This window comes from Halichoerus grypus, chromosome X (genome assembly GCF_964656455.1).
Source record: "Halichoerus grypus chromosome X, mHalGry1.hap1.1, whole genome shotgun sequence".
NCBI lineage: Eukaryota > Metazoa > Chordata > Mammalia > Carnivora > Phocidae > Halichoerus > Halichoerus grypus.
Window position 1 is genome coordinate 65,921,248 of NC_135727.1, and position 19,283 is coordinate 65,940,530.

Genomic DNA, 19,283 nt, shown 5'->3' on the forward strand with positions numbered 1-19,283 from the left:
TTCTAATATCAGCATTCTTCTAATAGGAGAATGTTTTTATTAAGGTAAATGAACAATTTTATTTTGTACTTTTAAATAGAGATTAATCATGGGCACAATGATTCAGATGCTGCTTACCTACTTACGTTTTTTTATTAAGAAATATATGTATCCATTATTTTATGAGATGGGGTGGGGTCCAGAATGGATTGGTAAAGGCATACATTTTATTCATCAGCAATTTTTATAGTACATGATCATAGCACGATTATGAAAGCATTTAAAAAAATCTCTTTTAAAATGCTTTAATTCCTCTATTTATTTAGACTACTAATTTGTTTTCCTGTAAACCATGAGGACTCAAATGTTATTAAAAGGCTAATAATGTTTAATACATGCTATATTCTAATTTAACTATATACGTGATGAACCTTAATCTCATATTTAGCCACCAAATGAGAGTGTCATTGAGGTATGATAATTTTATATTTGCGTTAGAACTTGTCAAAATATGAATATCATTTTCATCTTTTAAGTTGCTTGATTATATCTCTCTGTAACTGGCAAGTATTTTATTGGAAAGTCTATTTAATTCCATCTTGTATTTGTGATTACAAAATACAACCCTGTTCAGTACTTTTGAGAAGAATTTTATCTTGAACATGTTTTTCTTTATACTTATTTCAATGTGCCTTTATAAAATATATCATTAATAACTTGTTTCATTTTCAACATACCAAAGAGGTATCTAATACCCATGATGGGCATACAAATACCTTCTGGAACTATTTTAGCATAGATAATGTATTTGAGCATATTTGAATATGCACTAAGCAACTTTTAAAAATTTATTTGCGGATCATGATTAAGTCTTGGAGTTATATTTACCAATTTCACATTTTTGAGTAGGTTGTATTTTAGTACATAGCATATTGTAATTCTGTGTAAATTTGTACACAATTGTGTAATTGTGTATAAATTGTGTATACATTTCTTATGCTTTAACTTTTTAGCAATGTTGTTAATACATTTTCAGTGTTGACGTTTATGGAGAGGTAAATAGTGTATTAATGCCAATGCTTAAGTATTTGGATGCAATAAATTTCTATAAAACTTTTTTCTTGTTCAAGCATTTAATTTTAATTATAATGCATCTTTTCATGGAAGTTGAAAGAATTTGTTAAAATCAAGGTATGGAGGGTAGTTTGTAGCCAAAGAAGTTTTGATATTTCTGATATTGAGGAAGTAAATACTTTATAATTCCCTAAACATATGTACTTATATATATTTATGGGAAAGTTTTACAGTGGATTTCACTACTGTTTCTGTCTTTTCTGTTTTTAAAGCTATAATAGTTTTTGAGGTCATTTAAAAAACTTAGCCATGTCCTAAATATTTTAGTATGTGTGAATATATAAATTTGGTATTTTAGCATAGTGTTATGTAGCATCATTCATATTTGAAAGTAAATGTATGCTATTGTGAGATAGAGTGGTCTAACTTGTAAATTAATTTCTGTTTAATTGCATTTATTTAATAATTAAAAAATATAGGTTGACAGTTTAACTTTTTTTGGTTGAACTTTTTAGAAAAAAATGTTAATAGACTAACTTTATAGTTTGAATTTTGTATAATTGGGAATTTACTTAGAATTTTCTAGCTTAGACTTAATGTACTTTTTGAAAGGGAGAATAATATGAAATAGTTTGTCAGGTTATTTAAATTACACATGTAATTTTAAAGTCAGCTGTTTGAATTTGCCATTATGTTAATGTTGCCTTTCAGATACCTATTGTGTTTTAAATTGGTTCTTTCATTGAAAAAATATTTATTTATGTAATTTTTTTATTATGGTTGCATTTCTACAGTTATCTGGCATTGAAAATACAGTATGATTCTGTAAAAGGGATATTTTGACCAAACATTTTCTAATATCCTATATTTGAATACCTACACTGTGAATTAGCCTGAGTGGTAAGATGTTAGTTTGTTCAAGTTTAACAGTGTTAGTGTTGAGGATCATTAAACCAGGCTTGTCTTTAGAGGTTGCATTACTAAATCAGTGAGGAGTCCATTCTCTCCGAAAAAGAATTCTTTTCAGTATGTTCTTTATTTATAGATTTTTTCTAAGTATTCTTTCTTTATTCCAATTTTGACTAAAAGCTGAGATTTTTTTATATGGATACCCTCCCCTGGAACACACATGCAAATATTTACCTTATATTTGAAGAATGCTTAATTGGGTCTAATAATACTCCATAGTTTTCTCATAATTTCTTTCTCAGTGGGGCTAAATACTTATTACATAGAAGCAAAATTTGATGTGGAGATTGCTTAAAGGAATTGCCCATTGTTAATAGAAGTTCTACTTAATTATAGTAGGACTACACTGTAGCCTTAAAAATTTCCAATTATTTTGTTATTTGGTAATACTTTACTTTTCAACTGGTAAACATACAAATGATTGTTTTTTCCCTACTAGCTTGGTGGGGGTATTCTGTTGATGAAGGTTCTGTACTATTAATTCAGCATATTTTCAGAAGTAATTAATTGTTCCTCAATGTTGTTCATGCTAATGAAGATATTTAATGATTGTTTACCTGATTTCAGCAATGTTTAATGGGTTGAGTATATCTCAAGTCCCTTCAGCAAGACTTTTCATTTGGTTTCCATTTTAAGCAGTTTTCAGAATGTTCATCTTCTACACCTGTCTTTATTCTTTATACGAATTTGCTAAATCTGGAATAATTTTTTCTCTGTGAAATGTTTTTTTTTTTTTTTCCATGGTGGTCCTGTTTGGTTACCAAAATTGCTTTGGTTCTCCTTTATTGTTTTGAAAAACCTGAAGCATTTTACTTGTTTTTATCTTTGAGCAAGGGTTTTTAATTCCTGGCAATTTTAAGGTAACTCTTTTTCAGTTTACTTTGTTTTTATAGTGCAGGTAAGTATTGTAAGTCATTTAAGTATATATAGGTGTCTAGTCTGTATATAGGATCCATTTGTAGATAACTAAACTGGTTGCAGTTGCCATAAGATCTCTTTCTTTTGCTAGAATTTTCAGCAAGGAAATAAATATGATCAGTAGTGGTGATCTCTCTGCTTAAGGTTTAAACATTGTATCTAGCCTTCCTTTCCTGTTCTCTGTTCTTTGGTGATATTGGGACTTTTAGAGAATGGAAAATAGCCCCCCCACCCCCGCAAAGGGAGTTTGTATTTTCTAGTGTTAGCAAAAAATGATTCATTTTTCTGACTTAATATATGTCTCCTTTGTCTTTAGCCTTGAAGTTTATAAATAAAAATGAGTCAATCCTGTTTTTACCTTTCAAGTATAAGAAAATATTAAACTAGTTCTTTAATATGATCAAATTTTCTAAATTTATATCAATGTTAATAAAATTTTTCTTGTTAAAATTTCCTCTAAAACTGCTTTGGATTTTGTATAAAATCAGGGAATGCACATTTTGTAATTTGAGTTTATTCAAACATTATAGCTTATATATAAATTGTTAATAAACTGTGGGTATTTCATACAGCCTTATTTCTACTTCTAAGATTTTTTTAAAAAAGTTACTTGATACTAATTTTCCTGGTACCCTCACTAAAAAGAAAACAGTGCTGTTTTTCATTAACTGCAAACATTGTAGGACATATGACTAACAAGTGTTTCAAACCATTGTTTAGCTTTTTGATTATTCACTTAACATCATCATTATCTCATAAACTCCACCATTTTTGGGTACAGATCATTATGCCTTAGTCATTTTTTATAGAAGGTTCATATCAAGAATACTACTTTTGAACTGAGTTAAAAAAATACTGATACAGATTTTGAAGATGAGGAATTAAATAGTAATTCTATGAAATATTTTAGGTTTTTTTAAAACATTTTTTTAATTTAAATTCATTTAGTTAACATATAATGTATTATTGGTTTCAGAGGTACAGGCCTGTGATTCTTCAGTCTTATATAATAAATACCCAGTGCTCATTACCTCACATGCCCTCCTTAGTGTCCGTCAACCAGTTTGAAATACTTGTTTTTATTCCTAACCCTGAAGTATATAACATTTGTTAATGCCTCACACTTTATTAGAAGAATATGGGTTCACCATCTTGTTTCCACAAAAAGTTTTTAATATTCTTTGGCTGTAGTCATTTGAGTTGTTTTACATATCAACATTTTGAATATGGTATGATATTTTAGCCTAGCATATACATAGATACTTGTTTTGTGTCTCTAAAGGGTATGCATTTAAACCTATAATATTATTCCGGATTCTCTGTTTAAAAGAAAAAGAATTCTCTGTTTAAACTAATTCTATTGTAGTATTGTACACAAAATGTAAGCAATTTTAAAAAAAATTTGTCATCTTTGTGCATGGATGCACCATAGTTTTTGGCCTTCTAAAATTGTATTTTTTATTTAGCAATTTTCTTCAAACCTGTTTTCAGAACCTCCTAAAAGATAAAACAGTAGATTATAGGGATATATCTGAGATGGCCTGTCAAGTGCATTTTAGAGATGGAGCATACTGGACTAAAGATGTAACTTCTTAAAAAAATTTTTAAAAATTGAAGCTTCAATTCTTTCATTTCTAAATGCATATTTGGAAATCAATAAAATACAGTTATCTTTAAGAATGTGACTATAGTAGATTCACCAAGTACTCATAAGCATAGTAGTAGTGAATGAGTAGAGACTATAGCACTGGCATAGTAAAATTAGAGAATATTGGGATTCAGGATCTTAGGTGCTACTTCTCGCTTTGCCACTAACTAGCTTTGTTTCTTTGGCCACAACATTTTCCCTTGCTAAGCCTGTTTCCTCATCTGTAAAATGACAGTATTGGGACTCTAAGGTCCCTTTTTCTAGCTGTAAAATTTTGTGTTGCTTCTGTAATGGCTGTTTCTCTAAAACCTCCATGGTGCAACAGATCCCTCTCTTGATTGCTCCTATTTTAGAAATTTAATGTTTTGAATTATTGATTTATGTACCAGCAAGAGGTAGTTTACTTTCTTTCCCTGTTTGAGTGCTTACACAAGGAACATTATGCATTTCCTTTCTAGATAGGATCAGAATAACTAAAGGCTTTCTTGGCTTTCTCTCTCTCTCTCTCTCTCTCTCTCCCTCTCCCTCTCCCTCTCTCTCTCTCTCTTTTTCCTGCTTGGGTGTTTGTCTTTGTATTGTTGGGCTGATTCCTTATTTTATTTTTGCTTCCTTTTAGTAGATGAAGGTGTAAGGGGTAATAAGACATTATCTTGGTATTATGTGCTTTAGAAGCCTTAGCTTGTTTGGGTTTTGGGGTTCTATTATTCTCTCATGCACCATTTCCGATCATTGTTTTTTTGTGGGTTTTTACCCTTCCTCCCATATTGTTTTGCTTTCTCCCCCTCTCCCTTCCCTCCCTTTCAGGAAAATGGAGGAGTGGCTCCATTACTTCCAGCTCTGCCCAGGTTTTCTGCCACAGAGTGGCACAGCCTGTGTCTCTAATGCTTCTGATAGAGTCGTGACTGCTTTGGATGCTACACCTGCCCCAAGATGTAATATTGAGCATTGAGATTCCAGGGGGGCAGTACCTTGTTGCCTGGATGATTTTCTCAGAAACGTCCTGGAAAGCCTCAAGAAAGGAAACTTCAGAGCAAACAGAAATCAACTAGGGATCATGACTATACATCCATCACATGCATACCAGCACGGGTCCAGCCGAGGCCTCCAAAATGATGCTTTGCCAGCCTCAGCTGGTTCTCGAGTGATGATGTCCTTGAAGTCTCTGTGGCCCGTGACTCAAGAGTTAAGGTAGTGGAGTTTCCCTTAAAGCATCTCACAGCAGGCTTTGTAGATGGGACACATCTCACCTCAACATGTTTGCTGACTACTCAGGTTGAAGGTCACCCTCAGCCCTTAGGTCCTTGAAATTAAGTTCTAACTTTGAGGTGTAGGTTATGTGGTAGGCTAGGTTTATGATACGTGTGTCTTTGACATAGTGGACTTGAGCCATCAGTCATGCAAAATGATTTAACTTTATTCTTTTTAGGGCTTAATATACATGGCTATACATTAGGTTTTCCATTGGTCAAAAGGTGTTAGAGGGTAAATCTAAACCATCTTAGGGAGGTAAAGCTAAGGGAATCTCCATCACTCTGTATGTAACTTTTCAGTTTGGAGAAAAATGACCATTCTCTGAATTTTGTAATTTTTTTCCTACTTCTAAAGTGATTGTGATTGTTCTATATATTATGTTCTTAATGAAGGTTGTTGATTGATAAATCATGTAATTTTTCAGTGTATGGATCTCGTATAATTTTCCATGATTTATTATGTAATTTCACAGTTGATATAAAATTGTATCTTATTTTCTCATGTGTATCATATTTCTCAGTTTTTTCATGACAGTCTAGAACTTGAGTATGAATTAGGTAGGTTTACATATTTTGACCTTCCATTTAGTAGACATATTCTTAGGAGTCTAGAGTTTGAAAGAAGACAAATTTTATGGTTTCTTAAAATTAACCAAGTCTTTACAGATAACATAGAATTTTAGACTTTTTTTGAACTTGTAAATACAAACTGAAATCAGGTGATTGAAGTAACCTTTAGTGTAACTAAATTAGTACTTGTATTTTTATTGGTTATTATTGTACTACCTAAATGGTTATATAAGATCTTGTAACTGCAAGTGAACTATGTTTTTCTATTTGCAATCTATTATTCAACACTTTACATTTATGTGTGTGTGTGTATACACACACACACAAACACACACACACACACATTCCAAAACAGTGGTTTTACCCAAATTGGTTCAAGAAAGTTTCTCCTTGTCCATGGGAAATGACAAATGTAGTGTGTATTAAAGATGATTTTAGAGAGTTTTTCTAGGCAGATGCTTTTATTAAATTTAAAGAACCACCCTTCATTCTGAAACTGTTTCCTAATTTGTGGAGGGTGTGTTGAAATAGTCTATTTTATAAAATGGTGAAAATAAACAGTTTTGGCTTTAAATTTTTATTCTTGGCAAAATGAGAAGTTGATAATCCTATATTATTCTTCACTTAAAAAAGTTTACTGTGTACAATCCAAGTCAGCAAACCACTGATCTAGAAATGTAATAACAACACTTTATAGCTCAACTCCAGTAGGATTTAAATTGGAGTGATCTAATCTTCACTTTATTGAAACACAAATCAGATAAAAAACCCTCAAAAAAGCAAACTCATCTGTGGTTTCCTTTAGCACTTGGTAACTCTCTGTGTTGTCTAAATATTTCTAATCTGTCTGTTTAGGGAAGGAAGCACCAAAAGGCTTAAATATAAGTATTTATGAAGTGATCACCTATTTTGCTTCAGTCTGTTTTGGTGCCTTTGCCTATATATCTTTGTATAAAACTAGTATTGAACAGTCTGCCTTTCAAATAAAATTACCAAGGCATTAACATCTTCTACCATTGAGTGAATCTTGATTGAAATGTGAGTGTATGTTAAGAAATCTAAAGAAGGGTTTCAAATCCAAAAATAACAGAAGTTCCATAATCACCTGTAAGTTTTTGACTGAGCTAGAGAGTTAATCTTGATTGCAGAGTGGATGTTTATCCCATAAGAGTTAGTATTAGTTCATGGAAAACTGAGAATCATGCTGCCTTCGTTTTGAACCTTTCTATAAGGTATTCCTTTGTTACTGTGATTTATAAATTTATATCACAAAGACACTCCAGGTGCAAAACACCTCCTCTTATACAAAAGCTGCATGATTGCTTTTATTTTACATTTTCAGATGTTTTCCTTTAGCGTAAACATGGAAATTTATTAGGATTATATTTTATTTTAACATAAGATGGCATTAAAGAAGTATCTTCTCATGCTTTTAGTAGTTGATTTTTCCATTAACAAATTGGTCTTTGAGGAACATCTTGAGAAATTTTGGTATGAGTGAGGCTACTGCACTGTCTACTTTTTTGGAAAGTGAAGATTCATTTATGGTATTTTGTGTTTTTTTACCATGTGTATAATTAATAACACTCATGTCCCTTCTCTTATCTGCCCTAGTTTGAATATTATTAGGGATTTCTGATTGCTTCAATATTTAGTATATGGTATATGCTTTCATTTCATTTACAGAATTTATGAATTAAATTGAAATTTAAGTGCCAGAAATATTATTCACTAGTTTGAGGCACTGTTTGATAAGAAAGTGCCTCAACCTTGATTTTCTAAGAATATGTTTTGCTTTGAATAGTCTTCTCATGTGGAGTTTTGTCTTGGAATGCCATTTGTCTGAATAAGTTGATTTATTATGTGGGCCTATCTGATATTGTAGTTGTTGGATGATGGCAGCAGAGCAAATATAGGATTGGAAGATTATGCAGCATGAAATTGCAATTGGTCAAAATAGTAGAAATGTCCCTCAGATTTTGAAATAAATTGCAGAAGTATTTAGAATTGGAAAAAAAAATCAGTGCTAAGAGCATTTTCAAAAGTTTTGGTTGGTAGCTTAGGTTAAAACATGGTTTTGGTAGTCTTTTATTGACAGTATAAAATCTTTTTGCACATTTATTTCTATTTTGATAGAAGTTTTTTAAAAATTTGTTACACTTCACCACCAAATATATAGTTTTTTTTACTGTCTTTTTACTCAAGAATTGCCAAGAAGATGCTTTTAGAAGAAATTAAAGCCAATCTTTCCTCTGATGAGGATGGATCTTCAGATGATGAACCAGAAGAAGGGAAAAAAAGAACTGGAAAACATAATGAAGAAAACCCAGGAGATGAGGGTGAGCTTCAAAGAGAAGTGTAGGATGTCATAACTTGATTGTTTGACCAGTTCAGTCTTTGAGGACTATCTGACCATGAAATTTCATAATATATGTATTTGGAGTTTATTAAGATATTTAAAACTTTACTACTACTTTTACTCCTTTTGAGTATCTGGTAATAATTGTGCACGTTTTGTCAGTTATTGCCAATAAACAGATGATTTCTAAAGCAAAATATTTTTTACCTTTTAAAAAATCTACAAGTGATATTTAGATTTAAAAAATCTATTGGTGATATTTAATCAGTATTTAATCATAGTAATAGATCAAGTCTGATGTATGAGGTTGCCTGGTATTACCAGTGATATCAGAGTAAGTGCAAGCTCTGATCTTTTTCATTAAATCTTGATAATTTTCAACAAACAAAATAGTTTTATAAAACATTTTAAAGGAAAAAAAAGTCTGAAGGCTTTACTGATTCATTTTCTCCATTTAGAAGCAAAAAATCAAGTCAATTCTGAATCAGATTCAGATTCTGAAGAATCTAAGAAGCCAAGATACAGACATAGGCTTTTGAGGCACAAACTCACTGTGAGTGATGGAGAATCTGGAGAAGAAAAAAAGATGAAGCCTAAAGAACACAAAGAAGCCAAAGGCAGAAATAGAAGGAAAGGTAAGACATTTTAATTCTGAATGTAAGGAATATACTGGGTTTTAAGAGAGGGAGGGGGTGCCTGGGTGGCTCAGTCAGTTAAGCATCTGCCTTCGGCTCAGATCATGATCCTGGAGTCCCAGGATCAAGTCCCGCATCAGGCTCCCTGCCCAGCGGAGTGTCTGCTTCTCCCTCTGACCCTCCCCCCTCCTGTGCTTTCTCTCTCTCTCTCTCAAATAAGTAAATAAAATCTTTTAAAAAAAGAGAGGGAGGGAGAGAGAAAGAGGAGGAGGGGAGAGGGAGAAGGAGAGAGAAAATCCCAAGCAGGCGCCATGCTCAGTGTGGAGCCCGACGTGGGGCTTGATCTCTCAACCCTGCGATCATGACCTGAGCTGAAATCAAAAGTCAGACACTTAACTGACTGAGCCACCCAGGTGCCCCAGGAACATATTGGTTTTATAAACTAATTATAGTAATGAAATTTAAATATACCTGGACCAGCTATATTAAGTGAATATCAGCACACTGGTAACAATTGTTCTCTTACATGAGAGTGAAATAAAGAATTTAGAGTGGGAAGAGAACCGAGAAACTTGAGAGATGACACAACGAATATTTTTAACCTTTAGTAGTCATACACACTTAGATTAAAAAGATAAATATGACAATAAATAAGATATACTTAAAGGCTATGTAGACAATATACGATTGCTTATAACTGCAGGAAGAAATAATGCTTTCTTAAGGAAGGATAGAAGATGCAATTAATTTGGGTGGATTTATTATATGCAAAGCTTGTATGTAGTCAGATTAAATTTTCATTACATTAAAAGTCTGAATCCTTCTGCATTGAGTGCTTACCTATTTCCAGCATCATGGTAAACATTGAGAATACAAAAATGAATGACGAAATCATTGTTTTGTATGGTAGTTTTCAGCCTGGCTACACATGTGGATTATTTGGGGGATTTTGAAATATACATATGACAGGACTCCATCCCAAGCCAATTACAGCATAATTGGTGGTGGTGAGACCTAGGTATCCATGTATTTTATAAAGCACCTCTGACATGATTCTGATATGTAGCCAGGATTGGCGTCCGTAGTTTTGTAAGAATTATTGACATTAATATTATATGAAATTATAGCATTGTGAGGGATGTCTTCTATAACAGAGGTATTGTATAGTGTGGCACAAAGGAAGATTTCTTGAGCTTCTTGGGGGATGGCAGTTATCCCCAGAGACGACTTCACAAAGATGAAGAGTTTCACTCAGCAGAGCAAGTTGTAATTGAGGAGCAGGTAGATGTGAAGATTTATAATATAAACGGGGGAAAAGCTTTAGAAGCCTCTGCAAAATGTTTGGCACATGGGGGACAGGATACAGTTAACATGGTATAGCTAGACTATAGGAGGGAATAGGGAAAGTAACAACAGGAAATGAAGCTGGGGGAAGACAGACACCAAGTGTGGGAGACACTTGTAAGCTTTTGTTTCTCAAACTGGAGTACTTGGCAGTGGACCCATGGGTACATGAGGCTGTAGACTAAACATTGCACACCTCTTTGGTGTGTCCATTTTACTTGAACATTGGGGGAGAGCATTCTTTAAGTAATCACAAGTATATGGAAAAATTAAATGTGAAATTTTCTTGAACATTTTGGCTAACAAAATGTTCAGAGAAACTTTGGTTTCTTGGGGCAGATTCTGAAAACTTTACTGCCAAACTCCAGGAGGGCAAATAAACTCTTTTTTGCCACTAGGAATAGGAAAACATTTTTGAAAGTGGCTGAGAAGTACAGTAGGCTCTATAGGCTGGAGAGCCGTAGAAAGTTCCCTTTATTTTTTAATTTTAAAAATTATTTCTATTTTTCATTTTTTTGAATTGTAGCTGTATTGAGATATAATTCACAAACCATACAGTTTGCCTGTTTACAGTGTACAATTTAACTGTTTTTAGTATATTCACAGAGGAATACCACCACTTTTTAAAACAACTTTGATGTATACTATACATACAGACAAGGACACATTTTATAAGCAGACATCTTGATGAACATGTATGGCACAGGACATTCATTACTAGTACTCATGAATCACAGCCTCAGCCCAACCACTCATTGTTCCCATTGAGAGATTTTAACCAAGAATATAATATGACCAGATTAGTTGCCTGTTATTCTGTGATACTGAGAGCTTAGATTTGCATCTATTTGGAGGATACTGCTATAGTTGATACCAAGTGCGGTTGTTGAAGAGGAGAATTGACTTTGGTCATATAGAGACTGAATTGTTAGCTCTTGTTAACTGATGTGAAAGAGAGAAGTCTGGGATGACTGTCAGGTGTTTGGAGTTTTCATGGTATATGTATAATATGACAAAAGTAATGAGATGGCCTAGTAGAGCCTGTAATGTGCAGATGAAGGGCTAAGGAAAGAATCTTGGAATCCTGAATATTTAAAGGGCTGTTGAGCAGCAGTTATTCATTAAAGAGGAAGAGGATGGCTTCCCCCCATGCCTATATACTTAATATGTCAAGGACATTTTCCTATTAATAAATAATAATATGTCATTTTGTGAATGCTTAATTTACAGATTTCCTTGCAGCATGACTACAAGCTTGTCTTTCAGATTCTATAAAGAACTGAGCAATTTAAGCAGGTTACATAACTTAACATGATTCCTGTGCATCTTCAACAAAAGGGGAAATACTGATTTTGCCTCTGAGGGCTCAGTTCAGAATATAGAGTCCTTTAGTAGGCACAGTTACATTTGAAATATTTTATTAAAACGTAAGTTTTTTGTGACCTGACCTGTGTCCACTGGCCTCTTCTGTGGGTAATTTATTACCCAAGTGTCTTTTTTTTCCCTAAGATTTTATTTATTTATTTGACAGAGACAGAGATAGCGAGAGCAGGAACACAAGCAGGGGGAGTGGGAGAGGGAGAAGCAGGCTTCCCGCTGAGCAGGGAGCCCAATGTGGGACTCCATCCCAGCACCCTGGGATCATGACGTGAGCCGAAGGCAGATGCTTAACGACGGAGCCACGCAGGCGCCCTACCCAAGTGTTTTTTCATTTGTTTGTGAAAGAGGGAGTAAACCAAAATCCCATCATATGTATGTTTCTAATATGGATTATGATCATAGTGATTGATACTACATTTAAAGTTGCATGATTTTCCAAGTTTTGCAAACTCCCAATATGCCTGTGTTGTCTGGAAACTTAAGTTAGGCAGTGGGGAGAAATCAAGAGAGTAGCTGACTTAGTAAATCAAGGGCAACATGTGAACTTACAGTTTCCACCTGAATTTGTAAAAGGTTATAATAGTTATTTTGGTGATAATTTTAAAAATGTAATTATTGCCTTTATATTAGATGATATTAAATTGATGTTATTTTTTTTAACGATTTTATTTATTTGAGAGAGTGAGAGAGAGCACTAGAATGGGGTGAGGGACAGAGGGAGAAGCAGACTCTGCTGAGCAGGGAGCCTGATGCGATGTGGGGCTTGATCCTGGGACTCCAGGATCATGACCCGAGCCGAAGGCAGATACCTAACCGACTGAGCCACCACCCAAGTGCCCCTGATATTATTTTTCTAAGTGTGATAATGTTACTTAGTTATATAGGACAGTATCCTTACGTTTAAGGGTAAAGTGTCATGATATCTGCACTTAAATTCAAATGGCTCAGTATAAAAAAGTGTGCGTGTATAGAGAGCGAGAAAGCAAATGTAATAAACTTAACAGTAAGTAAATTGTAGGGATGTAGAAGGGAGAAGGGATGTAGATGTTCATTCAGTAATTCTCTCAAATTTTTGGTAGGTTTGAAAATTTTCAAAATAAAGTGATGAAAAATTAATAATAGGTTTAGATTTTTACTTTTTTTTAAAAAAGATTTTATTTATTTTTGTGAGAGAGAGAGAGCATGTGAGAGAGAGCATGAGTTGGGGGAGAGGCAGATGGAGAGGGAGAGACAGACTCCCCACTGAGCAGGGAGCTCAATGCGGGGCTCGAACCCAGGACCTTAGGATCATGAACTGAGCTGAAGGCATACACTTAACCGACTGAACCACCCAGGCGCCCCTAGAATTCTACTCAATCAAAGGATTTGTATGTATGTGCATGTGGGCCCGTGTGCTCCCTCACGTTCCGAGTTGCTTAGTTCTTTTATTATTATTATTATTATTATTTATTTTTATTGTGGTATAATACAACATAAAATTTTAACCATTTTAACCATTTTTAATTGTACAATTTAGTGACATTAGGTATATTCATATTGTTGTACAACAATCAACACTCTGTCTTCACAACTGTTATGTCAGCCCAAACTGACACTCTTTAAACAGTAACTCCTTATTCCCGTTTCCCCCAATAGCAATTCTTTACTTACGTTAGCCTGTTTTTTTTATTTTTTATTTTTTTTTTGGATAGAACAGACATTAGATTCTGATCTCAGGTCATGATCTTTAACAATTTTTTTTTTATTATGTTCAGTTAGCCAACATTTAGTACATCATTTATTTTTGATGTAGTGTTCAATGATTCATTAGTCATGTATAACACCCAGTGCTCATCACATCATGTACCCTCCTTAATACCCATCATCTGGTTACCCCACTCCCACCCCCCTCCCTTCTGTAACCACCCTCAGTTTGTTTCCCGGAGTCCAGAGTCTCTCATGGTTTGTCTCCCTCTCTGATTTCTTCCCATTCAGCAATTTTTTTTTTTTGAAATTTTAGGTTTAAAGAAATGTAAAAATAGTACAGAGTTCCCTTATACCTTCTACCCAGCTTCCCTAATCTTTAAACTTACTATAGTATGATAACTAAAACCAGGAAATTAACATTGATACAATACTAATTAGTTAAACTAGGGGTTGGCTAACTATACCTGAAGGCTATACCTGAACCGCATTATACTTACTCACTGTTTTCATGTGTTTATAGTGGCAGAGTTGAGTAGAGATAAGTAGTTGCAACAGAGACCATATAGCCTACAAAACTGAAAATATTTACCATCAGACTTCTCACATAAAATGTTTTCTGACCTCTGAAGTAAACTATAGATCTTATTTGCTTATTATTAGTTTTTCCACTAATGTCTTTTCTGCTCCAGAATCCAATGTAGGATGCCACATTGCTTTTAGTTGTGATGTCTCCTTAATCTATTCCAATCTGTGACAGTTTCTCCTTTTCTTTCATGATCTTGACACTTTTGAAGAGTATTGATCAGTTATTTTCTAGACTGGCCATCTATATGTATTTGTCTAATGTTTTCTTATGATTGGATTGAGGTTATTATTGCATTTTGACACGAGTACCACAAAAGTGATATTTAATCTTTCTCAGTATATCATACACCAAGGTTATATGACAGTTATTACTGGTAATATTAATATTGATTGCTTTGTTCATTTGGGGTCTGCTGGGTTTTTCCACTGCAGAAATATCTATTTTTCTATTCACGTTGAATTAATACCTTGTGGAGAGAGACTATTCAAATACCCTGTTTCTCATCATACTTCAGCCACTAATTCTAACATTCATCTTGCCTGAAGCAATTACTGTGTTTATCTAGCAGTGATTTTCTAATTCTTTCATTACTTATACAGTAGTAATCGTAAGAAAGGGCTGTTTGCATTATTTATTTATCCCATTACTTATGTTAATATGGATCTATGGATATTTTATTCTGAGAGTTGTAATCCAGTTGTTCATTTTGTCGCTCAGATTGTTTCAGCTTTGGCTATTGGAAGCTCCTTCAAGTTGGATCACGTGTCCTTTCAATATACCCCCATAATGTTTTGAGCACTGCTTTACTTTCTGGTACCACAAGATATTTCAGGCTCATCTTGTATTTTCCCTGCCTGGCTTCCTCTGGCCAGAAAGATGGGTATTCTCCTGGGGTTTTAGATACCTGTGTCATAGTGGCACTTTTGGTACAGAAAAAAAGTTTTGAGAGAAAAAGAAAAATTGGGGATTCCCTTTATTTTCATGATTTGCAGGGCCCAGGTCCCTTTTCTCAGTGCTGTGGCTAGAAATGGGGTTCTCCCAGTTTTACCGTCAGCACCCTCTGCATGGTTTTGGAATTCAGCCTGCCTTCTTGTTGAAACCAGGAAGAAAGGAGGAAAAAAAAACCAATGACACTCACAGTCAATGCCCTAACCCCAATTTTATAGGCATCATTATTCAGGTTTTTATTTCAGTTCCCAATCTGCCGACTGTTACTTCCTTTTCATAGTGCTTAGGCCACTTCTTTATGTATTCTGTTCATAGTTTCTAGTTGTCATAAATGGCAGAAGAGTCTTTATTTGCCCTTACTCCATCTTGGTCAGCCTACTTCAGCTTGTTTTGAATAACCAGAATTCTTTTTACTCACCTTTGGTAATAATGAATTTATTTTATTGATAGTTAAATTCTCATTTTGTTAATTCATACACAATTAATACTTATATTTCAATATAGAACCATAATTTTATAACCATAGTTGGAATACATTTGAATTATTTTTATAAATACTATTTGAGTTATTAACTGATCTAATCTGTATGATGTGTAATATCTACGAATGTATATACTATAGATAGTCTCACAGTGGTCCATGTTTTAATGTGAATGTATTGACAGATTTGGTGAATTGCATTTCTGTTGGGAAGTATTTAATAACTTAATATTTTTTTTTATTCAAGTGAGCAGTGAAGATTCTGAAGATTCTGATTTCCAGGAATCAGGAGTTAGTGAAGAAGTTAGTGAATCCGAAGATGAACAACGGCCCAGAACAAGGTAAATATTATATCACTTTTTCAAAAATTGTAAGAATTAATATGAATAACCATGCTTCAAGTTATTTGTAGAAAGGTTGCTGTTACTAATAAAGTAAAATATTTAATATTTTGATTTGATACTAATTGTGAAAAGTAAGAATACATATAAACATATATGGTTGAATTATGTGTTATAAACCAGGTGGGCTTTCAGTGTGCAAAAACAGTCTTGACTGTACTTTTTGGTTGTTATGGGGGGATGCTATAGTGTAGTAAATAAGAGGCTATGTAGACAAACTACCTCCTGGCTTTACTATTTGCTCTTCGTATGAATACTCTGTGCTTCAGTTTCCTTGTCTTTAAAATGGAGATTACAATAGTACTTACCTTATTGATTATTATGGACATTGAATGGGTTTATAATATGCCTACTTGGCAAATAGTAAATGTTCCTGAATGTTAATTATTGGTCCTAGTAGTATACTAGTATTATAGTAATTAAGGTTTGTTTGTTCTCTTAATACACATAGCTACTGATCTAGATTAGTAGTTATTTAAAATCTGCTTACTTCTTAGTGTAGTATTTTAGCTAATACTAACCATTCTAAGAATTTTTTTGTTTCCTCCAGAATATTGCATCTTGGCGTTTTGGCTAAGATCAAGTGTAGTTCCCCTAGAGTAGTATCTTTTTATAATTTATCAAATGGGCTGTTTGTGTTTGTGTGGATGTGGTATGTGTGTTAATACTTGTAAATTTTAAAACATTGCAGATCTTTTTAGATTAGCACTTACCAGGTTCTGCCTGGAATATAGCAACATATACATTAGGGAAATAACAATAGGATACAAGGAGAGATTTTTAAAACTGGGAATTCACATAACACAAAAACTCACCATTTTAAAGTGTAGAATACAGTGGTTTTTAGGATATTCACAAAGTTCTTCAGCCACCACCACTATCTAGTTTGAGAACATTTTCACCACCACAGAAAGAAACCCTGTACCCATTAGCAGTCATTTCCCATTCTTCCTGCCCTCCATTCCCTGGCAAAAGCTAATCTACTTTGTATATGGATTTGCCTATTCTGGACATTTTATATGATTGGTTTCATATAGTATTTATTTTATTTATTTATTTTATTTTATTATGTTATGTTAGTCACCATACAATACATCATTAATTTTTGATGTGGTGATCCACGATCCATTGTTTTCGTGTAACACCCAGTGCTCCATGCAGTACATGCCCTCCTTAATACCCATCACCGGGCCAACCAATCCTCCCTCCCCCTTCCCCTCTAAAACCCTGTTTGTTTCTCAGAGTCCATAGTCTCTCATGGTTCATCTCCCCCTCCAATTCCCGCCCCCCATTTTCCCTTCCTTCTCCTAATGTCCTCCATGTTATTCCTTATGTTCCACAAATAAGTGAAACCATATGATAATTGACTTTCTCTGCTTGACTTATTTCACTTAGCATAATCTCCTCCAGTCCCATCCATGTGGATGTAAAAGTTGGGTATTCATCCTTTCTGATGGCTGAGTCATGTTCCATTGTATATATGGACCACATCTTCTTTATCCATTCATCTGTTGAAGGGCATCTCGGCTCTTTCCACAGTTTGGCTATTGCGGACATTGCTGCTATGAACATTGGGGTGCATATGGCCCTTCTTTTCACTACATCTGTGTCTTTGGGGTAAATACCAGTAGTGCAATTGCTGGGTCATAGGGTAGCTCTATTTTTAAATTTTTGAGGCACCTCCACACTGTTTTCCAAAGTGGCTGTACCAACTTGCATTCCCACCAACAGTGTAAGAGGTTCCCCTTTCTCCACAACCTCTCCAACATTTGTTGTTTCTTGCCTTGTCAATTTTTGCCATTCTAACTGATGTAGGATGATATCTCAGTGTGGTTTTGATTTGAATTTCCCTGATGGCTAATGATGATGAACATTTTTTCATGTGTCTGTTAGCCATTTGTATGTCTTCTTCAGAGAAGTGTCTTTTCATGTCTTCTGCCCATTTTTTGACTTATTTGTTTTTTGGGTGTTGAGTTTGAGAAGTTCTTTATAGATCTTGGATACCAGTCCTTTATCTGTAGTGTCATTTGCAAATATCTTCTCCCATTCTGTGGGTTGCCTCTTTGTTTTGTTGACTGTTTCCTTTGCTGTGCAGAAGCTTTTTATCTTGATGAAGTCCCAAAAGTTCACTTTTGCTTTTGTTTCACTAGCTTTTGGAGATGTATCTTGAAAGAAGTTGCTGTGGCCGATGTCATAGAGGTTACTGCCTGTGTTCTCCTCTAGGATTTTGATGGATTCCTGTCTCACATTGAGGTCTTTCATCCATTTTATCTTTGTGAATGGTGTTAGAGAATGGTCGAGTTTCATTCTTCTGCACGTGGCTGTCCAATTTTCCCAGCACCGTTTATTGAAGAGACTTTTTTTTAAAAGATTTTATTTTTATTTATTTGAGAGAGAGAGAATGAGAGACAGAAAGCAAGAGAGGGAGGAGGGTCAGAGGGCAGTTGCCCAAACAACTGAGCCACCCAGGCGCCCGAAGAGACTGTCTTTTTTCCATTGCATATTTTTTCCTGCTTTGTCAAAGATTTTTTGACCATAGAGTTGAGGGTCCATATCTGGGCTCTCTGTTCTGTTCCATTGGTCTATATGTCTGTTTTTGTGCCAGTACCATGCTGTCTTGGTGATCACAGCTTTGTAATATAGCTTGAAATTGGGCAACGTGATGCCCCCAGCTTTGTTTTTCTTTTTCAACATCTCCTTGGCGATTCGGGGTCTTTCTGATTCCATACAAATTTTAGGATTGTTTGTTCCAGCACTTTGAAAAATGTCATTGGAATTTAGATCCGGATGCCGTTGAAGGTATAGATTGCTCTGGGTAGCATAGACATTTTAACAAGTTTATTCTTCCGATCCATGAGCATGGAATGGTTTTCCATCTTTTTGTGTCTTCTTCAATTTCTTTCATGAGTATTCTGTAGTTCCTAGAGTATAGATCCTTTACCTCTTTGGTTAGGTTTATTCTGAGGTATCTTATGGTTTTTGGTGCTATTGTAAATGGAATCGTTTCTCTAATTTCTCTTTCTACAGTGGCATTGTTAGTGTATAAGAAAGCAGC

The 19,283-nt window shown here is 34.3% G+C and overlaps 1 protein-coding gene across 6 annotated transcripts in view; it reads left to right on the forward strand.

Annotated features, from left to right (window-relative positions):
* The window catches only part of LOC118544892 (transcriptional regulator ATRX), a 303,532-nt gene that overhangs the window by 111,514 nt on the left and 172,735 nt on the right, over nucleotides 1-19,283 (forward strand). For all 6 annotated transcript variants that reach the window (XM_078064338.1, XM_078064341.1, XM_078064339.1 and 3 more), the window contains 3 exons: nucleotides 8,614-8,747; nucleotides 9,226-9,402; nucleotides 16,075-16,168. In XM_078064338.1, the coding sequence (XP_077920464.1) occupies nucleotides 8,614-8,747; nucleotides 9,226-9,402; nucleotides 16,075-16,168 (405 nt within the window). The remainder of the gene's footprint in view (nucleotides 1-8,613; nucleotides 8,748-9,225; nucleotides 9,403-16,074; nucleotides 16,169-19,283) is intronic.